Source organism: Capsicum annuum, chromosome 10 (assembly GCF_002878395.1).
Source record: "Capsicum annuum cultivar UCD-10X-F1 chromosome 10, UCD10Xv1.1, whole genome shotgun sequence".
Classification (NCBI taxonomy): Eukaryota; Viridiplantae; Streptophyta; class Magnoliopsida; order Solanales; family Solanaceae; genus Capsicum; species Capsicum annuum.
The window spans coordinates 9096299-9118734 of record NC_061120.1 but is presented as its reverse complement, the minus strand read 5'-3'; the positions used below and the strand labels follow the sequence as shown (position 1 = coordinate 9118734).

Here is a 22436-nt window from a genome sequence, read left to right as displayed (position 1 = left end):
TATTTGTACCATTTAAATTGATATAACATTAATTAATACAAGATACACGTACACTAAACTAGTATATCTAAAAAGTATGGAGTGTCATAATAACCAGACGTCTCAATTGAAATTCTTATATTATATGTCTATATGAATATATTTTTAGAGAATAAAATCAATATTAATAACTGTGACATCCAAAATAACAATGTTTCTCAACGTGCTAGCATTAAGTTTCGGAAATTCCGTTATAGGAAATAACTTTGTTACCACTCTCAAATCCTTCCCAAATCCCGTTTTATAGGAAATAACTTCGTTGCCACTTTCAAATACTCCTCATGTCCATCTTTACTTATCCATTATTTTATTTTGAAATGTCCAATAATATTCCTCCAATTTATAAAATTAATGAATAATTTATCTATTTCTACCTATTTTATCCTTAACATTAAATATAATTCATTATCTAAGTAAATGATCGATATATACCTACTTTCCTCGAATCCCATTTTATGGGAAACAACTTCTCTATCATCAAAAAAGTAAAGTCTACATATACCTCTGCTCCCTAGACCCATATTGGGAAAATTTCAGAAATATCAACTCTGTAGTACTATGAATTCGTGTTTTTAAATTATGAATCTATTAAAAATAATTTCTCTATTTCTAAAGTAAAAATAAGGTCGATATATATATATATATATATATATATATCTACCATTTTCAAATCCCATTTTATGAAAAATAAACTTCGTTGCCACCATAATAAAGGTAAAATCCGCATACACCTACCCTTTCCAAATAAGTAGTACTCCCTCCGTTTCATAATAAATGAATTGTTGGATTTTGCCACACAGATTAAGGAAAAAACATTAAAAACATAAATTTAACATAACTTTTTATTTTTACCCCCCAAAAAAAAAGTTGACTTTGATATACATCTTTTCAAAAGTTATTTGTTATCAAATCATAAGGGTGAATTTGAAAAAAAAATTTCAATGATTCACTTATTTTGAAATACCAATAAATACCTCAACAATTCACTTATTTCGAAACAGAGGGAGTATCATTTTGTTAAGCTATTGTATCACATCAATGTAATAGCGGGAACATAATTTAATTGTACACCTAGGACTACACAATCACACCCCATTTTCATATTCTTTTTTTTTTTTAACCAAATAAATACAGATAATCACAAAAATTTAGTTAGCAAAAAATTTCTGTTTCACAATTTCCCTCCTCCTCCTCCTCCTCTCTCTGTAAAACCTTCCTTCGTTTCAATTTTCTCTCTCTACCTATACACACACACATATACATACACCTTTCCATTTCTGTATCTTCTGAATTCCAGTTGTTGTTACCGGTTTCCTTTTTCGTTTTTTTTTCTGTATTTTTTCGAAGTGTTTTTTTTGCGTGTGTTAATGGAGATGAAAATGGAGGAATCGTGTTTGTTTTCGTTGATTTCGATAATTGCTTCTGGAAGATTCGCCGCTAAAAATCGAATAACAGTTGCACGGTTTACGAAGATGAAACCTATAATACAAGGGACGCCTCGATGTTGTTGTAAGTTTAGGGTTTATTAAACGAAATTATTCTGTTAAGAGTTCGATTGAATTTTGTTTACGTTTTGTCTGTATTGTTGTTACTGTTACTGACTGAAGCTGAATTTGAAGAATTTGGTGTGGAATTTTCGAAAAGGAATTGGTAAATTTGTGATTGTAAGGTGTTGAATTTGGTACTTTTGGGGATTTTTTTGTTCGGAATTTGGAATTACCGAATTCTGAATTCCCTGTTTTATAATTCTGGAAAATTTATGTGGAGTTTAGTCAAGGTGTTGTGAAGTTGTTGAGTTTGGTACTTTGGGGAAATTGTTCTTTCGGAATTACTGAATTCTGAATTCACTGTTTGATAATTCTGCCAAATTCCTTGTTCGTTGTTGTATTACGTGCGATTCGAGAAAATTTAGTAGGTATTGGTGATTTTTGTGTTTATGTGGAAAACCTCAAAAATCTGGTTAGAGATCTGTTGGCTTTTGTTGTTTGGAGTACTTGAAGAGTTAGTGTGGAATTTCATTAAGGTGTTGTGAATTTCGTGATTTTGAAGGTGTTGAGTTTGTTATTTTGGGGAAATTTTTTGTTCAGAACTACCGAATTCTGAGTTCTCTGTTAGATAATTCTCCGAAATTCCTCGATCGATGTTGTATTACATGTGAAAATTCTCAAAATTTTAGTCGCATTTGGTGATTTCTGCGAGTACATGGACAATTTTGAGAATCTGGTCAGAGATCTGTTGGCTTTTGTTGTTCGAAGTATTTGATTTGAGAGGCTACTGTTTGAAAGATTTTAAGAGACTTGTGGTTCTCTGAGTTGGAAAGGGAAAATTGGTCAGTCGACGGATTGAATGGCGGGTAGGCAATTAGATTTCCCTAAGACGAGTGGTTGTAACTTGAAAGAGCAATTAGTGAGGAGAACTTTGCATAATGTGAGGTCTCAAGGGCACACATACATTGAGCTTAGAGAGGATGGGAAGAGATTAGTCTTTTTCTGCACGCTATGTCATTCTCCGTGTTATAGTGATTCTGTGCTGTTTAATCATTTGAAAGGCAGTCTCCATACCGAAATGGTTGCTGCTGCTAAAGCTACGTTGTTGAAAGCTAATCCTTGGCCCTTTAATGACGGTGTACTTTTCTTTGATGATCCGGAGGAAGATAAGCGTTCGCCTATTGTGAATGTTGGGCAAAGCAAGGTGGTTGACACTAGTCTTATAGATGAAAGTAGCCTTGCTATTGTTGAATATGATGAAAACTTGAGACGTAATGAGGATGAGTACTGCCCGATGGATGGTGAGTTTATTGGTGACGAGGAGAGTGATAACTTGGTTATTCCGGGTGTTTTGTGTAAAGATGAAGTATCTGATCTAGAAGTGAATCATATTGGTATTGGACAAATTGCTGTGCGGCTTTCCGTACTTGACATTGACTCGAAAAGAATTCGTAAAATATGGTGTGAATGGTTAGGAAAGAAGGATTCTGATGATACCGATGCTTCTATGGTTCCAGATCATGACTTTGCTGTTGTTACGTTTCCTTATAACTACAATTTGGGTAGGAAGGCGTTACTTGATGACAGATTTTTGCTCCCGTCCAGTCCTTATTCAGAATCTGAAGAAACTGGTTGTGCTGGAAAAAGAAAGAGGAAGTCATTTTCAGACCCGGAGGATATCAGTGAGTCTCTTAGTAATCACTATGATTCGTCCGGGGAAGAATCTCAATCAACGAATAGCTCAAATATGAAACTGATATTGGGCACACGTGATGATCAGCTAGTGAATTCAAGAATTATATCGAGCAAAACTATGAGGAGAGAGTTGAGGAAACAGCAGCGAGTAGCTTCTGAGAGAATGTGTGATATCTGCCAACAGAAAATGCTTCCTGGTAAGGATGTGGCGACTCTTCTGAGCAGGAAATCTGGAAAATTCGTGTGCAGCAGTAGAAATTTGACAGGGGTAAACACTGCTCTGTTTTGATATTTTTTCCATATAGTAATTGCTTGTTGTTATGTTCTGGACTTGTTTCTCCAGTTTTTAAACCTTACCAGAGATCCATTACCTAAATACTACGATTCATGCACTTACAGTTTCTTCGTCAATACAGGCCTTTCATGTATTTCACGTATCTTGCCTCATTCATTGGATACTTCTATGTGAATTGGAAACTTATGATAAACCCGTTGTCGAACCAAAAGTGGAAACAAAAGCAAAACGAAGATCTAAGAGGAAGACTCCAGCCAAACGCAGTGCCAAAGGGAAGAAAGATGAGATAAAAGCAGCGAAGAGGATATACTCGGTGTTCTGTCCAGAATGCCAGGGTACTGGTATAAACATTGAGGAGGGAGATGAGCTGGAGAAGCCTACTGTCTCGCTGTCTGAGGTTTGCAAACCACCTGCAATTTTCCGTTTTCCTCTTTCCACCTCAACTTTATCTTACCTCTTTGGTTCACCCACCCCCTTAAGTAAAAGGAAACAAACATAGATGTGTTTTTTACTTTGGTTATCTTTTCTATTATTACTGTCATTATTTTTGTTTCTTTCAATACTTTCATCGCAGCCTTTGTTTCTTGCATTTAAACAATGTTCTTGAGCTGAGGGTCTATCGGGAAGTAGGCCTCTCTACCCCACAAAGGGTAGGGGTAAGGTATGTGTATGTCCCACCCTCCCTAGACCCTTGGGATAGCTTTTGATCACCACACTAATGCTATTTAATTCATTTATGTTTTCTGTTTCTTCCATGACCTATTTCTTCTCAAGATTTACTAACAAAATACACTCCCTGTTCCTGCATTCGTAATGCAATTTGGGAAAAAGTGAGTTTATTTCTGGGTAGATATCCTCAGATATGCTAGTGATCTCTAATATATCAAGATGTCCTTTTATGAGAGTCCCTCTGCTGGCGTGTTGTACCAGCTAATGTGGGTGGGGCCCAGAGAGTCATTTAGACGTGCACCGTCATGGTGCCATATTATACTCACGTGAGTGCAGCGTTGTGACTATCAATGGATGTGACTGGAGTTATTACTTGTTAGCTTATGTCTTTAGCTTGATTTTCAGATGTTCAGGTACAAAATTAAACTCAGTGATGCACGTAAAGCATGGATGAAGAATCCTGAGGTGTTGCACAACTGCTCAACAGGCTTCGATTTACCCCCTGAGCATGATGATCTTTTCCAGGTTGGAATATTAGAGCTTATGTCTATATACTAGAAGGGGGACGATCTTCACGGATATCTTACTATGCTTTTTCTTTTTGCTCTTTTGCAGGAATATGTTTCACCACTCAAATTGCTGCACTTTTATCGCGCTAATGTTTCGAGCTGAACCTATATTTCCGACTAGTCACATTAACGAGCATTCTCAACTGTGAATGATGCTTTACAACCGTGATGTGTAGAACTTGCACTTTCCGTTGATATTAACCTTTTGTAAATGGCTGTCTCTGATGAAACTATTAGTTGCTAAAGTAGTGTGTACAGACTTTAGAGATGAATATGTAATATGAGTAGACATGATTTTTCGATCTGGACATACTTTTGCTAAAGATGCATATAACATTGCTTCCCAGGTCCGAAACAGCGTAGTTTCTTTTTGTTAGAGAAGTTTAGATCTTTCTGTGAATCCCTGTATATAACAGGGTTGAGAAATACTTCTCTAGGCTTGAGACTATATCAAATGTGGAACTATGGAAATGTGCAGAGCTCTTTGAATACTGTCCACATCTTTATTCCTTCGGGGAAGTGTATATGCAGACTTTACCCCGGCCTTGTGAAGTACCAAGGCTGTTTCACTTGAGGCTATTTCACTAAACTCAGTACCTCGCTCCCTGTTCTTAAGTTAAAGTTGTACAGAGTATTTTACTTTTCAATGACCATCCAAATATCTTCGGTCCATTTTTCTGCTATAAGCAAAGTTTCACTGCATTAGGTCGCAACAAACATGTTAAATTGCACTGACAGTACTAAAAACGTTACACTGTGAGCGTACATATATTAAATTCAAAAAGGTAAAGGAACAGCCCACTGATAGTTTCCACGTAGAAAAGACATTCAACATTTCACCACCTTCTTATGTAAGTTTCTTGATGAAGATTAGCTACTAATTTGCTTATGCTTTGACAAACAAAGTTTTGAAGTTTTCCTCTCTTTTATATCGAACACTATAATACTACCTTAATCTTACAAATCGGATACGTAGTATAATGAAAAAAGTTGTCAAAACAAGAGGAGACATGCCACTACACAACAGAAGAGGAAAAAATAAATTCTGCCTAGTGATTTATCAGCATGTAACAGTTGCCTTCTCATTCTCAAACTGTTTCTGCCTGCTAGATTATATGATCTTGGATTGGTATACATCGTAGGTGATGAGTTCCCAAAAACTCGTGCATAAACCATTTCCCCGATCATGGGATGTAACATATGATATGATCGAGGGTTCTGCTGGGATGGATGTGAATCGACAGTTTCTACTAGTGTGTGATCCCCACGTCTTGACCTTAGACGCCTTCGTGGTATGATCATACCTTTACATGGAACATCATATTCAGATGGTTTTGTTGATTTTGTATTATCTTGGTCAGGGCCATAGAGTGGAATCAACGTATTGTATGAAACTTCAGCTTTGCAAACAGGACATTGTGGGTGCTGATGATAACTCCGGAGTTGAATCCACTTGTAGATGCAACGCCAGCAATAGAGGTGACCGCAAAATGTAACCACCGGATCATGAACAAGATCCAAGCATATGTTACAATCGAAACCTCTAGGTACATTCTCTTCACTCTCCTCATCAAACGTATTCCATTTCTCTAAGGGAGTAGTACTACTACCATGCTCGTCAAAGGCAGTTTCTGCTATTTGCTCTTCGAAATGAAGTTCTAAGGCCATATCGTTCTTCTTGATTTGATTTTCTTGAGCGATTGCGCCTGTAGAAACACATACCAAGAGGGAGAAATGAAAAGTTAGAGGTGGAGGCAGGATTTGAAATCGATGGATTTTGAACCTATGACTGAACTCTTAGTTCATTTTTAGTTATAGGGTTCCCAATCATATCTCTATACATATCTATACATACTAATAGTTTCGTAATACAAATAAGGGTCTAAGCAAAAACTATTGAATTCTTTCGAACCTTACTTAATGCTACAGTAGCTCCGCCCTCGACTAACAACAATGACATATTCCCACAAAGTGAGGTCTAGGAAGGGCAAGTGTATGCAGTTCATACCACTACCTCAGATGAAGTAGATAGGCTGTTTCCGATTAATTCCGGCTCAGGACAGACAACAGTATAATCACAAAAGAACATAAAATAAACAACAAAATAGGATAACACAAAAGAGCGGAGCCAACCCTTTGGTAGGGGTTCATCCGAACCCCCTTCGACGCAACAATATACCATTTATACATGATTAAAATTATTTTTATGTATCTATAGAAGGTGTTGGACCCCCTTTGACTAGATATGCTTCAAATATTGAACCCTTTTAATTGAAATCCTGACTTCGCCTCTAAATTAACACACCGATAGATAATAAAAGAAAGGTAATTCTGATTAGTCTATATTGCACATCTAAAGTACAGTTCAGATATTATGATCAAGGATATTGTCCTATTGTGATCAAACTTTGAAACTACAGAAGGTGGTGGAGGCAACAAAGTTTAGCCATTCTTAGGTAAAACAAATCACATCAATTGCCATATACTTAGCCTTTTGTTTCAATGTCTTTTCTAAACAACAACAATAACAACATACCCGATGCATTCACACAAAGTGAGGTTAGGGAGGATAGAATCTATGCAGTCCGTACCTCTACCTCAGAGTTGAGGTAAAAAGGCTATTTTTGATACACCCCTGGCTCAAGCTAAAGACAGATTAGAAAAAGACAAAACATAATACAAGAAACAACATATTATACAAAAACAAGATTACCATAAAATAATGTTATAATCGATCTACCAGAAACAACAGAAACAAGATTACCATAAAATAATGCTATAATCGATCTACCAGAAACAACAGGTATCACCAAAGCTCAAGGAACAAGGAATTACAAGCATAACACTACAACTATTAGTATGGACAACACGACAAAAGCACTCCTACCTACTTCAAAAAAACAAGAAAGAAAGGCACATACCTTGATATAAATTTGTATCAAGAATGACGGATAAAACTATAAGAATATCCAATCAAGAAACTTTGTCTTTGTTATGTAGATTGATATATAAAAGTAAAATGTTTTGAAAGTCGAATGGATCAGCTTGTTTTGGTGTGGCTCTGTATATATAGAGAGAGGAAAATTTTCAGCATTTAATAAAACTGATCATATTTGATGGTTAGAGAGGCGGATACAAGATTTCAAACATGTGGTTCCCAATAAATAAATAAAATTGAAAAAAATTAAATGGAGAAAAAAAGAACCGGATTCAAGATTTCAAATATAAAAAAAAATTAAATAGAGAAAAAAAGTACCGGATCCAAGATTTCAAATATGTGGGTTCTCAATAAATAAATAAAGCTGAAAAAAACTAAATGGAGAAAATGGATCCAAGATTTATAACATTGGGTTCCCAATAAATAAATAAAGCTGAAAAAATTAAATGGAGCAAAAAAGAACCTTGATTAAATGGAGAAAGAAAGATATCCACAGGGGTTCGAACTCACAACCTGTAACATCTCAAGTGTGTCGCTCCAACCACTAAGCTATCCCAATACTTTATTATGAGTTCCTATCTGTTAATATTTAAATCTCTGTTAAATTTTTCTAATGTAATTATAAGTTTTACGGTAGCGGATGGAGTTCCCGAAAACCCCACCCGCTACCATAGATCCGCCCCTATTGATGGTCAACTTTTTGTGGATGGAATAATACTACAGTGCTATCGATATACGTTGTAATGAAATGGTTCAAAATTTTCCGTTCAAGGTCTTGTATTTGAATTCCTAAAAGCGAATAATGTTGGGAGTGTTACGACGACAAGAAAATGGATTTAGTCTATGAATTTAAATTTAGTTGGATCTCAATCGAGCGTGAAAATTAAAGTTAAATAAATGAGTAATATGTGTAACAACTTCAACATTTATGGTTAAAGGCAATTATCAAGAACAATATTTAATTAGTGGAGTGTTATTTAGTTTTTGTCATCTTTATTTCACAAGTCTATATATAGGCAGTTTTTTTTAAATCTTTAGCACACATTCTTTGACTATATAATAATATACTATTTTTTAATAATAATTAGAATAAGGAAGCCATAATTTTCAAGTGCTCTATTTAAAAAAATAATTATAATCGAAGAGGTTGTTATATTAAATCTTCAATTGTCAACAAAGAAAAGTCAAACAATGATGACCAAATATGGCCAACCCTAACAGCCAATCACTTTTCCTCTCACAATTGTTTATTATTCTGTGACTTTCATTTTTATGATATGATTTGAAGTATGAAAATTTAGTTACTTGATTTTTGTATAAATTTAGACGCAGAATTTTCAACCTTCTTTTAAATAAAAAAAAAATTATATTTAAAAATCATAATATAATAAATATAGGTGTTATAATAATTAATAATTTAAAATATTAAATTTTTTTTAAAAGAATTAGTTCTACCTCCATTCACTTCTACTCATGATTCATTTTGCACTTTATGATAGAAGTGCGTTTTGCCAATCCTATGCATATATTGTCCGTTCTGGACTTAGACTTTACGCTAAGTCACATCAAGTCTCAAAAATACGCATATCACGTGAACCCGAATTATGTCTTATAAACTTGGGCAAATTAATTGAGTAGAGGTGATAATTTTAAGATTAGTATTAATGACACTAATTTTAAAACCCTCAAGTTTTATTATTTACACAAAGATTCCTACCCCATATTTACACAAATTAAAGATCCCTGCAGCAGTTGCTGCAGCAACTTCGATAATTGTTGTAACACAACAGCTAATAGTAGTTATTGCAGCAATTACCGTAGTTGCTGAAGCAACTCTCGTAATTATTGAACCAACTCTCGTAGTTGGTGAAACAACTCTCGTAGTTGCTGAACCAACTCTCGTAGTTACTGAAGGCTGAAGCAACTCTCATAGTTGCCGAAACAACTCTCGTAGTTGTTAAATTTGCTAAATTATTTCTTCATTGATTTTTAAAAGAAATAAAAAAATTTCTTCTCAAACTTTTCAATTTCTTTTTTTTTTTTATAAAAAGAGTCCATGAAAATTAAAAAAGGAAGAACGAAATAAAAAGAGAAAGAAAAAGAAGAAGAGAAGATGGAAGAAGAGAAAAATCTACGAAAAAAATAAGAAGAAGATAAGGAGAAAGAAAAAGAAGAAGAAAGATTGAAAGATAACAAAAGGGGGAAAACTCTAAAATTTGAAATTTGAAGTTGAAGAATTTTTTAATTCAAAGACTTTTTTGTTACCTCTCACTTACTTTTCTCTATAAACCTCTCTACCTTTTATAAATCTCTCTACCTTCTTTTCTGATTCTAATATGGGATTCACCTAAGATGTCACGTGCACCACATATTTAGAATCTTGCTGGCCTACAAGCCTGCTAATCTTTTGCTTGAACCACCCTCCGTCATAGTCTTTCCTTGCAATGAACCGAAAGGTGGGAGGTAAGACTCGGTCTCAAGGTTGAGTTTCTTGTCACTAGAACTAGTCAATCCAACTGCACGAGTGAAAGCGAAAGTCAAGGTTACATGCAACCAGGTGTAACATGTCAAAGGTCACCAACAATGGCGGAGACAGGATATTCACTAAGGGGTTCATAAGTGAACATACGAGCTGTCCGAAGGGGGTTCAACATTCAGTATATACACATAAAAAATAATTTTAACCATGCATCTATAACATAATTTTTCGTTGAAGGGGGTTCCCCTCGGCAAAGGGTAGCTCCGCCCATGTCACCGAGTCGTTATAAAGGGGAATAGATTATTTTGCACATCCAACAACCGAAAGAGTTTGCAGAGAAGGGTTGAGTGCGTAATAGCAGATTCGTAGGTCAATAAATCGTTGGATGAACTACATTATTCATATTTCTACAAAGTACACAGAATTATGTAGCAGAATAAGTCTTCACAACAAGATAAGACATATCACTACACAACAGAAGAGAAAAAAATATAATCTGCCAAGTGATTTATCAGCATGTAATTGTTGCCTTCTCATTCTCAAACTACTACTGCCTGCCACATGATATGAGTTTCCAGAAAGCCGTGCATAAGACGCTTCACCAATCAATGGATGTAACACATTTGTTGTCGTGCCACCAATGTTGAGCATTGGCGCGGCCATGTAGCTGGCTGCATTTGGCTGTTGCGGATTACCTCGATGGTGAAGTTGCAGATCAGTAGTGTGACTAGCAGATCTTAGACTTGGAGGCCTTTGTGGTATGACTATCCCACTATTTGAAACTTCATCTTCAGATGTTTTTGTAGCTTGGCCGCGGCCATAGAGTGGAACCAAGGCTCTTTGTGAAATTTCGGCATTGCAAACAGGACATTGTGGGTGCCGTTGATCTGGATTTTCAGCGGAGATGCTATGTAAGTGAATCCACTTGTAGATGCAAGGCCAACAATACAGGTGACCGCAAAAGGTAACCACCGGATCATGCGCAAGATCAAGACAAATGTTACACTCAAAACCACCGGATAAATAGCCTTCACGATTATCAGCAAACATCCTCGACTTCTCTAAGGAGTACTACCTTCTGCTATTTGCTCTTGGAAATGAAGATCTAAGGCCATATCATGCTTCTTGATTTCAAGCGCCCGTAGAAACATATGACATGAAGGACAGGGATTTAGATTACAGGATCTAACACAATGGATAAAACGAGTTGAATTATAACATATGCTTTTTACCACCTATTCTATCAGAAGAACATTAAGCTAGACGCGCGTAAAAGTTGCTACAAGCTTATAAAAGAAACTAATCAGTGAGAACCTAAGCTCATGGAACTCAAATACTATTCAAAGGGGGAAGGCCAAAGGACCAATACTATATTGAATATATCAAGATGTACCAACTACATCAAAAGGCTGTGAGGTCAATAAAAAGGCATACATAATATATAAACAGATATTCAAACTGGGTCTCAACTAACAAGTAAGCGTTCCAGCTTTGAGAGTGCATATCTAGACACCTCAACTCAACTTGCTCTCAACTGACAATAGAACACTTCAACTCGTCCACACTGTGCCTCGCGGACATCCAATTTTGACGTGGTACATAAATTTTGGAGGTGTCTAGATGATTATTTCATAAAATGGAGTGTTCAACTAACATAGTGGAGACGAGTTGAGGTGTTTAATTGTGCATACTCAAAGTTAGAGTACGTACTTGTCAGCTATGACCAAGAAGCTAAATATATAATGTGTAATAATACACTCTTAATGGAGTGAAGCATTTCGGCGAAAATTGTATCGGCTTTAGCTGAAAACAGACAATATCCCACTATGTTAAAACTAAGTTTGAACTGTTTTAGCCCAACAATAACAAGATCTATGTTGCTCAGAATCTTTAAAACATGAATACGGCAACATTTTTAGAGAATCCGCGCAACATGGAACAAGATTAACATTAAATTTTTATCAGATCTATAGCTGTTAAAATCAACAAAATACTCCCATCCTTCAGCAGAAATCTTCAGATTCTATTTTTACCAAAAACTGTTGTACTTCAGGCACAGTAGAAACCTATGTTGCTCGGACTTTTCAAAAATGATTCCGTACCTGATACGGAACAAACAAGGGAGCACGAAATCACACCCCAAAACAGTCCACAAATCACAACAAATCGTGGATCAAATGGGGACCTCTCTCGGATTCACTATCTAGAACAAGAAAGAAAAGAATACAAGGTGTTAATACACCAAAACAGCCAGCCAACAACAAGTTTAGCAACACAAGATGAAGCTCCACAATATTACAATCGCAACAAGAACAAACGGGTTACATTAACAACACAAAAAGTCGAAACTAAAACAAGATACAAGATAGGTAGTTAGACAAGTGTTAATGTAGTCTTAACAACCCAAGAGCATATTCCACTCTTGGACCTTTAAAACTTCACACAACAAACACCTAACTCTTAAATTGACACAAGAGAGACGTCCACCACCCAAGCACCAACTATTAAGCAAAATGCAACACACAAGAGAATCCACCCTTATGTTATGCCCTAGTTTCAATTGGACTCTCTCTCACTCTAAGAGAAGTATTCTTCAATAATAATGATCAACTAAAGAAATAAACCCTACAATGTTCTATTTATACTACCTTACAATAATAAACAAAATGACAAAAGGGTCCTTTAGTGACTAGCCTTCAAAAATACTCAAAAGTGTCATGATCATGATCATATTGTTGGTTTTTTTAAAGAAAGATGGGGCAGCAAAAACGGGGTTAAAATGACTCTCAAAGGATTGAATAACTTTCAATAACATTCAATAGTATTCAATGATTTTATTAAGCATTGAGGGGCTTTAAATAGCCAACATAAAATAAAAATCTGCATAATTTGAAATTTTAAACAACCTAAAATATCTCCACAATTAAACAAACTAACAAATATTTAAAATTCGAAGTCATCCTAATCTAAACAACTTGTTTTGCTAAAAATTAGTGCAGTAACTTAAAGCAATTTCCAACACTCCTCCTTGCTTTAGTTACTGCGATTTAAAAAAGGCGCTCCTCCTCAATTTCTGCTTCCGCAAATTGTGCTTGAGGATTGTTTTTAAGCTTGCACACTTTTGTAACATGACCTGCTTGTTTGCAATTTCCACATATTGCATCAGGTCTCCATCAACAAAAATTCTCCAAGTGTGTTTTCTTTTTGCAGTGTCTGCAAGGAGGATAATTACCTTTTCCTTTTTTGTTTTGTGCATAAAAGGTGCTCTTGTGCTTGAAGAGCACTTATTAGTTCTTCCACAGAGATAGTAGAGAGATCTTTAGACTCCTCCAGAGATGAAATTTTAGACTCGAATCTCTCCGGAATTGTCACAAGAATTTTTTTTACTATTCTGTCATCTTTGAAATCCTCACCAAGTAACTTGATTTTACTGACAAACAAAGAAAACTTTTCAGAATACTTAGCAATAGTTTCATCCTCTTGCATTCTAAGAGATTCAAAAACCCTTTTCAAATTCAAAATTTGTATTTGTCTAACTCGGTGACTTCTTTGATATTTTTTTTTTAGTTTTTCCCAAGCTTCATTTGCTGTCTCACAAGCAATGATTTTAGAAAAAATCAAATCCGCAACTAAATTTTGAATTACAGTTTTCGCTTTGAATTTTTTGAGCTTTTCATCTGAATGAGATTTAATTTGAGCAACAGTAGGATTTTCAAGGAGTGATTTTAATGGTGTATCATCCGCTATAACTTCCCACAAATCATAGGCTTGAAGATATAATTTCATTTTCACTGACCAAATTTGGTAGTTTTCAACAGTGAAAATTTTTGAGGCATTCAATGAGAGACTGCTGCTTGACATTTTTTTGGTCGAAAATAGCCCTACGCTTTGAAAATAAGCACGGGTTGAAAATGATAGCCCTGACGGGTTAAAATGGGTAGCCCTCACGGGTTAAAAAGGTAACCCTTACGGATTAAAAAGATAGCTCTTGCGGGTTAAAAATGGTATGGTAGCGCTTTGGAAGAACACACAGATTCCATAAGATCAATGAGGCTCTTGATACCACTGTTGTTGTTTTTTAAAGAAAGATGGGGCAGCGAAAACGGGGTTAAAATGGCTCTCAAAGAATTGAATAACTTTCAATAACATTCAATAGTATTCAATGATTTTATTAAGCATTGAGGGGCTTTAAATAGCCAACATAAAACAAAAAATCTGCATAATTTGAAATTTAAAACAACCTAAAATATTTCAACAACTAAACAAACTAACAAATATTTAAATTTCAAAGTCATCCTAATCTAAACAACTTATTTTGCTAAAAACTAATGCAGTAACTTAAAGCAATTTCCAACACATACTTGTATCAGTACCCGTGTTGGATTCTTAAAAAATACACTATTTTTGGAGAATCCGATATGCACCCATTGACATTTTTGAAGATTCCGAGCATTGGATTCTTCAGAATACACGACTTTTGAAGAATCCGAATGCACCCGTCCACATTTCTGAAGAGTCCAAGCATCGGATTCTTCAAAAATACACTAGTTTCGTAGAATCCAACACTCACCGGTCGATATTTTTGAAGAATCCGAGCAACATACCTACTAGAAACTCTAGAACATAAAGCTATGAATTCTTGAATCTTTTTCTTGATAAGGGAAGGGAAAAATAAAAGAAAAAGTCAACTTTTCCTCTAAACTTTTCCAATACCAACTGAACGCTTTTAAAAAATGATGCCGTATCCGTGTCAGACTCTTCAAGAATACAGTAACTTTTGAAGAATTCGACATGCACACATCGACATTTTTAAAAAGTCTGAGCAACACAGCTCAAACTTTGCCTCAGAAACTTTTTAAACACAAACTGAACTACAAAATGATCTAATCTTTTCAATCTAATACTCCATTAAGTGAATCAGAAATATTTACACAAAGTAGAAAAAGAGAGAAAATACCTCAACTGGATACAAGCATCAGAATATCCCAATCAAACTACCACACTAATATAATGTTGCTTGATATAAAGCCCCCCTAAAGAATGGAGGGGGGCCTTAAAAAATAATATAGTAGCAAAAGTGAATGGTGTGCTAATGAGTGTGTGACCCTTTGATAGTAATATATAGGTCCATTTGGCCATGTTTCAAACATGATTACAGCAAGCTACGCTGCTCAGATTCTCCAAAAATATTATCGAATTCATGTCGGATCCTTCAAAAATACACTATTTTTGAGGAATTCGACATGCATCTTATGATTTTTTTGAAGAGTTCGAACAACATAGAAAGCAAGTACTGTGACTCTCCATCTTTATTTATCTATATTTGACTCATTTTACAATAGATTAATTATAAATCATCTAGCTGTAGAGAAATGAATAACACAATAACAAAGATAAAATAGACACAAAATAGTAAATGATCTCTTAATTTTTTAAATTGGTTGAGTAATGTTGGACAACTATTATTAGTATTTAGGACAATTAAAGATAGATAGGGGGAGCATTGTATAATTGTAAAGGTAAAAATGAGATAGAGTAGATAATAAAAGATTATAATCCAGAAGGTGAATGGTATGGTCACGAGTGTGACATTGTAACAGTATATATAGGCTTGTTTGACCATGATAAAAGCAAGGTCACAGGTTGGAACCGTAATAATATATATAGGCGTAAAGGCGGATTTAGGATTCAGAGTTTCGGAGTATCAAGTAAACTCATCGATTAAATTAATCGGAGACTCTATATCTTAGATGCGAGCAAACTTTTGGCCAAGGGGCTCATTCGAACCTCGATGAAAAACTATACTATTTATATACGATTAAAATAATTATTTTTTTTTATATATAATCGATATTGAACCCTCTTCAACTAGTTCTTATATTTACTTCTTTTGATTTTAAAACCTCTTAGACTTTGGTTACTTCAATTTTTTACTTATTCTAAAAGAGAAAACAAAAAAATCTTTAAAAGTTAATCCCTCCGTCCCATTTTATGTGTCGTCATTTGACCGGGCACGGAGCTTAAGAAATAAGGAAAGATTTGGTAAAGTTTATCAAATTACCCTTTATAAAAAAATGTGTCAATATCTTTTTTTTAATTAAGTGGGACCAATAAGGGTAAAAAGATAATTGTGTCTTTAAAAAGTTGCCAAATAAGGAAAGGCTATACTTTTTTTGGGACGGATTAAAAAGGAAATGATGACACATAATTTGGGACGGAGATAATAGAAAGGATTGGGGACATTGAGAAAACTGCAAAGTGATGAGGCTGGGACAATGACTAAGAAAGAAATTTTATGGACTGGAGAACGAGATAATAAGCAAGAAGATGAACAAAACTTAGGGTTCTTTTATACTTTCTACTCTTAACATTTTTTTTTTTTAATTCTTCTTCCTTCTGAAATTGCACAAGGTTGAAAGTTTGAGGCATGTGTTTTATTGATGTTTATTCTATTTCTTTAACACTGTTCTTCCTCTTATTTTTAAACAGTTAATCATTGGGGAATATAATTGAAGTTGTCTGACTTGACTAGTGCATATATTCTGAATTTCCCAAAGAGAAAAATTTATAGAAAGTATGATTTTTTGAAATATTGTCCCATGATTTGTTAATTATGAAATTAACATCGTCCGATTAGTGGATCAGAATTCATACATGCTTTTGATAGTAAATATTAAAAAGAGAAACTTATTTATTTTATATTAAACAAATACTAATTAAAAAGAAATAAAAGAAAAGGAACATAACTGAACTTAAAACTAATAAAAATTACGTTTCAGAATTCATATATGCTTTTGATAGTAAATATTAAAAAGAGAAACTTGTTTATTTTATACTAAACAAATACTAATTAAAAAGAAATAAAAGAAAAGGAATATAACTGAACTTAAAACTAATAAAAATTACATTGCCAGCAGGTATCGGACCCGAGCACCTTATGCAAACTAAGTGACCCTCACCACAAACAGCTTATGTTGATTGAGTGGCAAGTTTACTATTTATATATATGATGTATATATACTCCTATATATATAGAGTTTCCGTCGAAGTTTGCAGGTGACATGGCACTCATGAAGCATTTTGAATAGAGGAAAATATTTTTAAATTTTTTTGTTCAATTTTTCATGTTCGATTAGTCAAAAAAAAATAATATTTTATGTAAAAAGAAGAAAATGAAGTCTAATATAAATGTATAACAAAGAAAAATAAGTTTCACGAGTAGAATTTCACTCTAGTATTGGATTACAAAGCCCACTTTCGGAGATAGGCCCAGCCCAACTACAGAAGATCCACCTTGATAGACTACCATTATTTCTTGCATAGCCAAGTGTAATTTTATTTTGCTTATTAGCCACTTTTATTACTTGGCCAATTTTCAGTTTTAGGAATAAGAGTTGATAGACTGATTTGTATGGTCTTTGAATTTCATTTTTCAACTATTAATTCTAACTATTGATCATTTGGATTTTTCAATTCATAAAAGTAGGAGTAAAGGATTTAGTATCCTTGAATTATGACCAAATTTGTTACGACAAACTCTAATATTACAAGAATCTTATTACCCCTGAACTCAATTTTAGATTTTTTTTGTCACCCTTTTTAGCTAATATGGTACCTTTTTAGCTGACGTGATAGTTTTGACGCGAGTCTTATTTTTATGTAATAAAGGTATTGTATCATCACAAAAGGATGATAAAAATACGTTAAAATTAAGTTTGGAGGGTAATAAGACCAATATAAAGTTGGAGCATGTCGTAGCAACTTTGGTCATAATTTGCGAGGGTACTGAATGTTTATGTCTAGAAGTAGATCTTCAACTTATGACTGAAGATATTTCCAAAGCTCACACTAAAAATAGAAAGTGAGTTCCAAAATATAAAGAATAAATGTATTGTTTCCATTCTGAACTATAAACAAAATTACTAAGACACACGCCAACTTAAACGGAGACCTATGACCCCCTGGACTAATTAAAACCGTATTTTTTACAACCTTAAGTGCCTACGCGGCACATACACGTGTCTGCGTGAACCTTCTGTATGTTGATTCACGCAGTCAGCCATTTTAAAATAAATAACCCAAGTTTGATGTTTTGCCAAGAAATAACCAGTCGGCTATTTTATTTCCACATTATAATCCTTTACTAATTTGGGTCATTTTGGCCCATATAATTCAGATATAGTTTATATATCATATTGATACAGTCCATATACAATACTGATACAGTTTTCAACTTGACCATTTGGCCCTTTTCTAAAAATATTTTAGTTTTTTTTTGCTACAAATTTTTTAACTGAAAAATATTCTCTTTTTTTTTTTTGTTATTTAGAAATAACAATTAAATATAATTGTATAAAAACGGTTAATTATTATATAGAATATGTATCTATATAGTATATATGTATAGAAATTCTATAGTTCTATCAAAAATGTCAATGTATAAAATATACATAAAAAAATGTATAAAAATTATATAATTATTGTATAAAATGTGTAAAAAAAAAATTGTACAATTTTTATATAAATTGTGTATCAAAACTTTATAATTTTTATACAGAATATTTATATGTATAGAAATTGTGTACATATGTATAGAAACTGTATAGAACAAACCAACAAATTAAATGGCTAGAAAATGAAATTGAGTGGCCATTTATATGTATAGAAATTGTGTACATATGTATAGAAACTGTATAGAACAAACCAACAAATTAAAAGGGCTAGAAAATGAAATTGAGTGGCCATTTGTGTCCTTTTCCCTTTAATTTACTATGTTCGAAATCTATTAACATATTTGTATTTATTTACTAACTGTTTTAACATGTTAAAAGTTTAATATTTGGGCCTAACTCAACCCCAAACACTTACTCGTATGAAGATAATTGTTCAAGTCCATATAATGTGATCACTTGCTCATCCTTTTCCGATGTGCACTATTAACATTTAGAGCATTCAACTTCTTAAAAGCTGTTTTCTTGATGAAGATTATGAATAATTTTGCTCAATTCTGCAATTAAAACATCTTGCATTTTCATGTGTAAGTGGAATGCACCAAAATGGACAAAAATTTAGAAGTCCATTGCATCTTTTGGTTGTTACTGTCACACCTTATGTGAAACTCTTTTGTGTACTAGCCAGAATACAGATGCAAAAAGCTTCAAGGACATGTTACATTGCGCGAAGCTCGTATATTCATCATCTAACAAAGTAATCATATATACAAGTTTACACAGAATGTAGCATGAAAAAGTGATCAAAACAAGAGAAGACATGCCAATACACAACATAAGAAGAAAAAATATATCCTCCCAAGTGATGTATCAGTATGTAATAGCTGTCTTCTCATCCGCGAACTAGTGTTGCCTGCAAGATTATATGAGTTTGGATATGCATTTCCATAAACCATTTCACCAATTAAGGGGTGTAACACATTCGCTGTCGTGCCACTAAGGCTGAGCACGGGCGAGGCCATGTGACCGGCTGAATGTGGCTGATGTACATCACTTTGATGGTGAGGTTGATGCGATGAAAGTGAATTGGTAGTTGCCATCAGCGTGTGATTCCTACAACTTGGCCTTGGAGGTCTTTGTGGTATGACCATGCCTTTACTTGGAACATCATCTTCAGATGGTTTTGTAGCTTGGCCACGGCCATAGAGTGGAATCAACGTTTTCTGTGAGACTTCAGCCTTGCAAACGGGACATTGTGGCTGTTGATGATGTGACTTTTCTGAGGAGATACTCGAGAACTTAATCCACTTATAGATGCAAGGCCAGCAATAGAGGTGACCGCAAAAGGTAACAACAGGATCACACACAACATCCAGGCATATGTTACAGTCGAAACCTCCAGAGAGATTGTCTTCTTCGCGTTCATCATCAACTGTCTCCCATTTCTTCAAAGGAGTAACACGCTCGTCAAAGACAGTCGCTGCTATTTGCTCTTGGAAATAAAGATCTAAGGCCATATCCTATTTCTTGATGTAGTTTTCTTGATTTCTAACGCCTGTCGAAACAAATGCCAAGAGGGAAAAAGATTACAATCCAGGATCTTAACTAGATATAACTAGTATGGAATTTGCAAACTTTAAAGTAATATTACAAGTTAATTCATCAGACTGTCGCTCAATTAAAAACTTTTATCGCAGAAAGTCGCTCAATTACTGCTATTTCATCTACAAAGTCACTCAATCAAAGGAGGCCTTGCACTATATGTTTGCATAGCTAAAATGTACCAAAATGGCATTAATTCTGCAAATCATAATACTAACAGAAGCTCTGTTGTCATCCATCAAATCTCAAAATATGTGTCGCGGACGCGCATTTTCATGGCAAGATTTGGTGGTTCTACCAGGAAGAACTCAGCTTAACAGGATCTAATAAGATGTGATTGAAATCTATAAGCCCTGCCATCATATTTGATTTACTAGTAAGATATGATTAAGTAAATTTTTCAACTTAGCTTAAAACAACAATTTTTCACTTAGCTTAAAAACAACAAAATACTCCCAAGTCCCATCCTTCTACCTCAATGGTTTCTATGGTCAGTACAGGCGGATCCAGAATTTGTACTCATGGGGTTCGGAAAAGAATTGCCCCGAATAGTAGTTGATCAGCAGACACCGAGAATCAAACTTGGAACGCGGGGGGGCTATATCATGGTACAAGTAGCATGGCCAGAAACACTAAGCTACCTCTCATCTTTGGTTCAGGGGATTCAAAAAGTAATATATATATATGCTACGGAGTAATATATTTTTTGCTGAGAGGGTTCTGGTGAAACTCTGACACCCACCTAGGTCCGCCCCGGGTTATGTTTCAATACATTTCAACAGCTTAAGAATCTAGAAAGTTCCACACCCACAATCAGTCACATTATAAACTCCAAGAAAGCTAAAAGCAAAAACCACAAAACAGTAAAAAAAAAAAAAAAAAAAAAAAAGATTTTGAGCCTAACTCAAACTCAAAAACTAGCTCACGATTGAAAAAAAAATGTCCAATCCCACCCGATATAGGTATCCACATTGAAGCCAACTGATCCAAATTCGCGTCGAGAAATCCAACTACGGAAGGCAAATGCGCTGCCTATCAAAGTTGACTCCATATAGAGAACTCGAACCCAAACTCAAAATCTTTAATTAAGAATGGAATAATTACGACTCCACCACAACTTTTAATGATAATCTTTTCAATCTAATACATGAATAAAAGCCCAAAACTTCTCAAACGCCACTAAATCACAAAATCTCTAATCTTCTTTTTATTTTCTATCAAATACATAAGTTAAACCAAGAACATAGACACAAAGAAGTAAATAAAAAAATATTACCTGAATATATATTTTTGTATCAAGAATGTCCTTTTAACTAGTGATTTTCAGAATTTCCAATCAAAACAAAGAAAACTATTGATGTTTTGTTGAGTGAGTTAGAAAAGCAAAAGTGAAATAGAATGAAGTAGTTTTGGTGGGGTGACTTAATATATATATATAGGAAAATTTATTTAGCGCGTCTAAGATATAGTAGTCTTTTTTTTTTTCTTTTTGTTTTTTTTATGTTATACACCTTCGTTTCATAATAAATGAATTATTCGATTATTTTTAATGTTTCAAAATAAGTAAATCGTTGAAATATTTTTTTAAATTTACCTTTGATAATTTAATAACTAAGGGGCCTATCAACTGAAAAAGAATGACATAAATATGATTTTATACTTTGAAAAAGGATTAAAATAAAAAATTATATTAAATTTATGTATTTAATTTATTTTTTTAATTTATGTGTTAAAATTTAATAATTTATTTATTATGAGCCGGAAGAAGGATATAGTAAACTAGGTACCAATTTTTACTTGTCAACATTTTCTGGATAAAAAGGACTTTGTTGGCCTACGTGGCAATGACGCATGATGCATATTACGTGTCTTTTGTGTTTTCTTTTCTCCTTTTTTTTGTTTGGATTTGAATTTTTCCACTTTCTGTTGCTCTATTTTGGCTTTTAACTACATATAGATAAATAATATAATCATAATATAATGACAAAAAATATATTGTTCACTCCTCATTGGGATAGGATAGGATAGAATCAAATAAACTCGATCTAATATATTTAGTGTAGTTTCACGAGATAAGATTTTAACGAGGATAATATATATGTAAAATTTATTCGGATCTTAGAAAGGTCGAAGGGCCATTATTGAAAAAATCATGATTAAGATAGAGCATATCGAAAAACATACGTAAAAAAAGAAAAAATATAATAAGTACT

The 22436-nt window shown here is 34.0% G+C and overlaps 3 protein-coding genes and 1 pseudogene across 5 annotated transcripts; 1 reads left to right on the top strand and 3 right to left on the bottom strand.

Annotated features, from left to right (window-relative positions):
* Positions 1–1176: 1176 nt before the first annotated feature.
* Positions 1177–5100, top strand: LOC107845332. The gene is made up of 4 exons (XM_016689597.2): positions 1177–3489; positions 3638–3913; positions 4591–4710; positions 4801–5100. The coding sequence occupies exons 1-4, from the start codon at positions 2386–2388 to the stop codon at positions 4855–4857; spliced, it is 1557 nt and encodes a 518-aa protein (XP_016545083.1). The 5' UTR covers positions 1177–2385; the 3' UTR covers positions 4858–5100.
* A 476-nt stretch (positions 5101–5576) lies between these two features.
* On the bottom strand, positions 5577–8228 carry LOC107845333 (E3 ubiquitin-protein ligase RMA1H1-like). Of its 2 annotated transcripts, none has more exons than XM_016689598.2 (2): positions 7676–8228; positions 5577–6460 (listed from the first exon to the last, which is right to left on the bottom strand). In XM_016689598.2, exon 2 carries the CDS (start codon positions 6420–6422, stop codon positions 5748–5750), a length of 675 nt encoding a protein of 224 aa, XP_016545084.2. In that variant the 5' UTR covers positions 6423–6460; positions 7676–8228; the 3' UTR covers positions 5577–5747. The 2 variants fall into 2 exon arrangements, with proteins under 2 accessions (XP_016545084.2, XP_047254437.1); XM_047398481.1 differs by lacking the exon at positions 7676–8228 and adding an exon at positions 7291–7669.
* A 2286-nt stretch (positions 8229–10514) lies between these two features.
* On the bottom strand, positions 10515–15451 carry LOC107845750 (annotated as a pseudogene).
* A 3893-nt stretch (positions 15452–19344) lies between these two features.
* Positions 19345–21676, bottom strand: LOC107845722 (E3 ubiquitin-protein ligase RMA1H1-like). 2 transcript variants are annotated; one of them, XM_016690191.2, is made up of 2 exons: positions 21500–21676; positions 19345–20176 (listed from the first exon to the last, which is right to left on the bottom strand). In XM_016690191.2, the coding sequence occupies exon 2, from the start codon at positions 20136–20138 to the stop codon at positions 19425–19427; it is 714 nt and encodes a 237-aa protein (XP_016545677.1). In that variant the 5' UTR covers positions 20139–20176; positions 21500–21676; the 3' UTR covers positions 19345–19424. The 2 variants fall into 2 exon arrangements, with proteins under 2 accessions (XP_016545677.1, XP_047254436.1); XM_047398480.1 differs by lacking the exon at positions 21500–21676 and adding an exon at positions 20698–21481.
* Between the last annotated feature and the right edge of the window lie 760 nt (positions 21677–22436).

Coding starts and splice junctions, on each gene's coding strand:
- LOC107845333 (XM_016689598.2), bottom strand. CDS start 6,422: ATGGCCTTAGAACTTCATTTCGAAGAGCAAATAGCAGAAACTGCCTTT.
- LOC107845332 (XM_016689597.2), top strand. CDS start 2,386: ATGGCGGGTAGGCAATTAGATTTCCCTAAGACGAGTGGTTGTAACTTG. Junction 3,490..3,637: donor GCAGTAGAAATTTGACAGGG/GTAAACACTGCT, acceptor TCGTCAATACAG/GCCTTTCATGTATTTCACGT. Junction 3,914..4,590: donor CTACTGTCTCGCTGTCTGAG/GTTTGCAAACCA, acceptor CTTGATTTTCAG/ATGTTCAGGTACAAAATTAA.
- LOC107845722 (XM_016690191.2), bottom strand. CDS start 20,138: ATGGCCTTAGATCTTTATTTCCAAGAGCAAATAGCAGCGACTGTCTTT.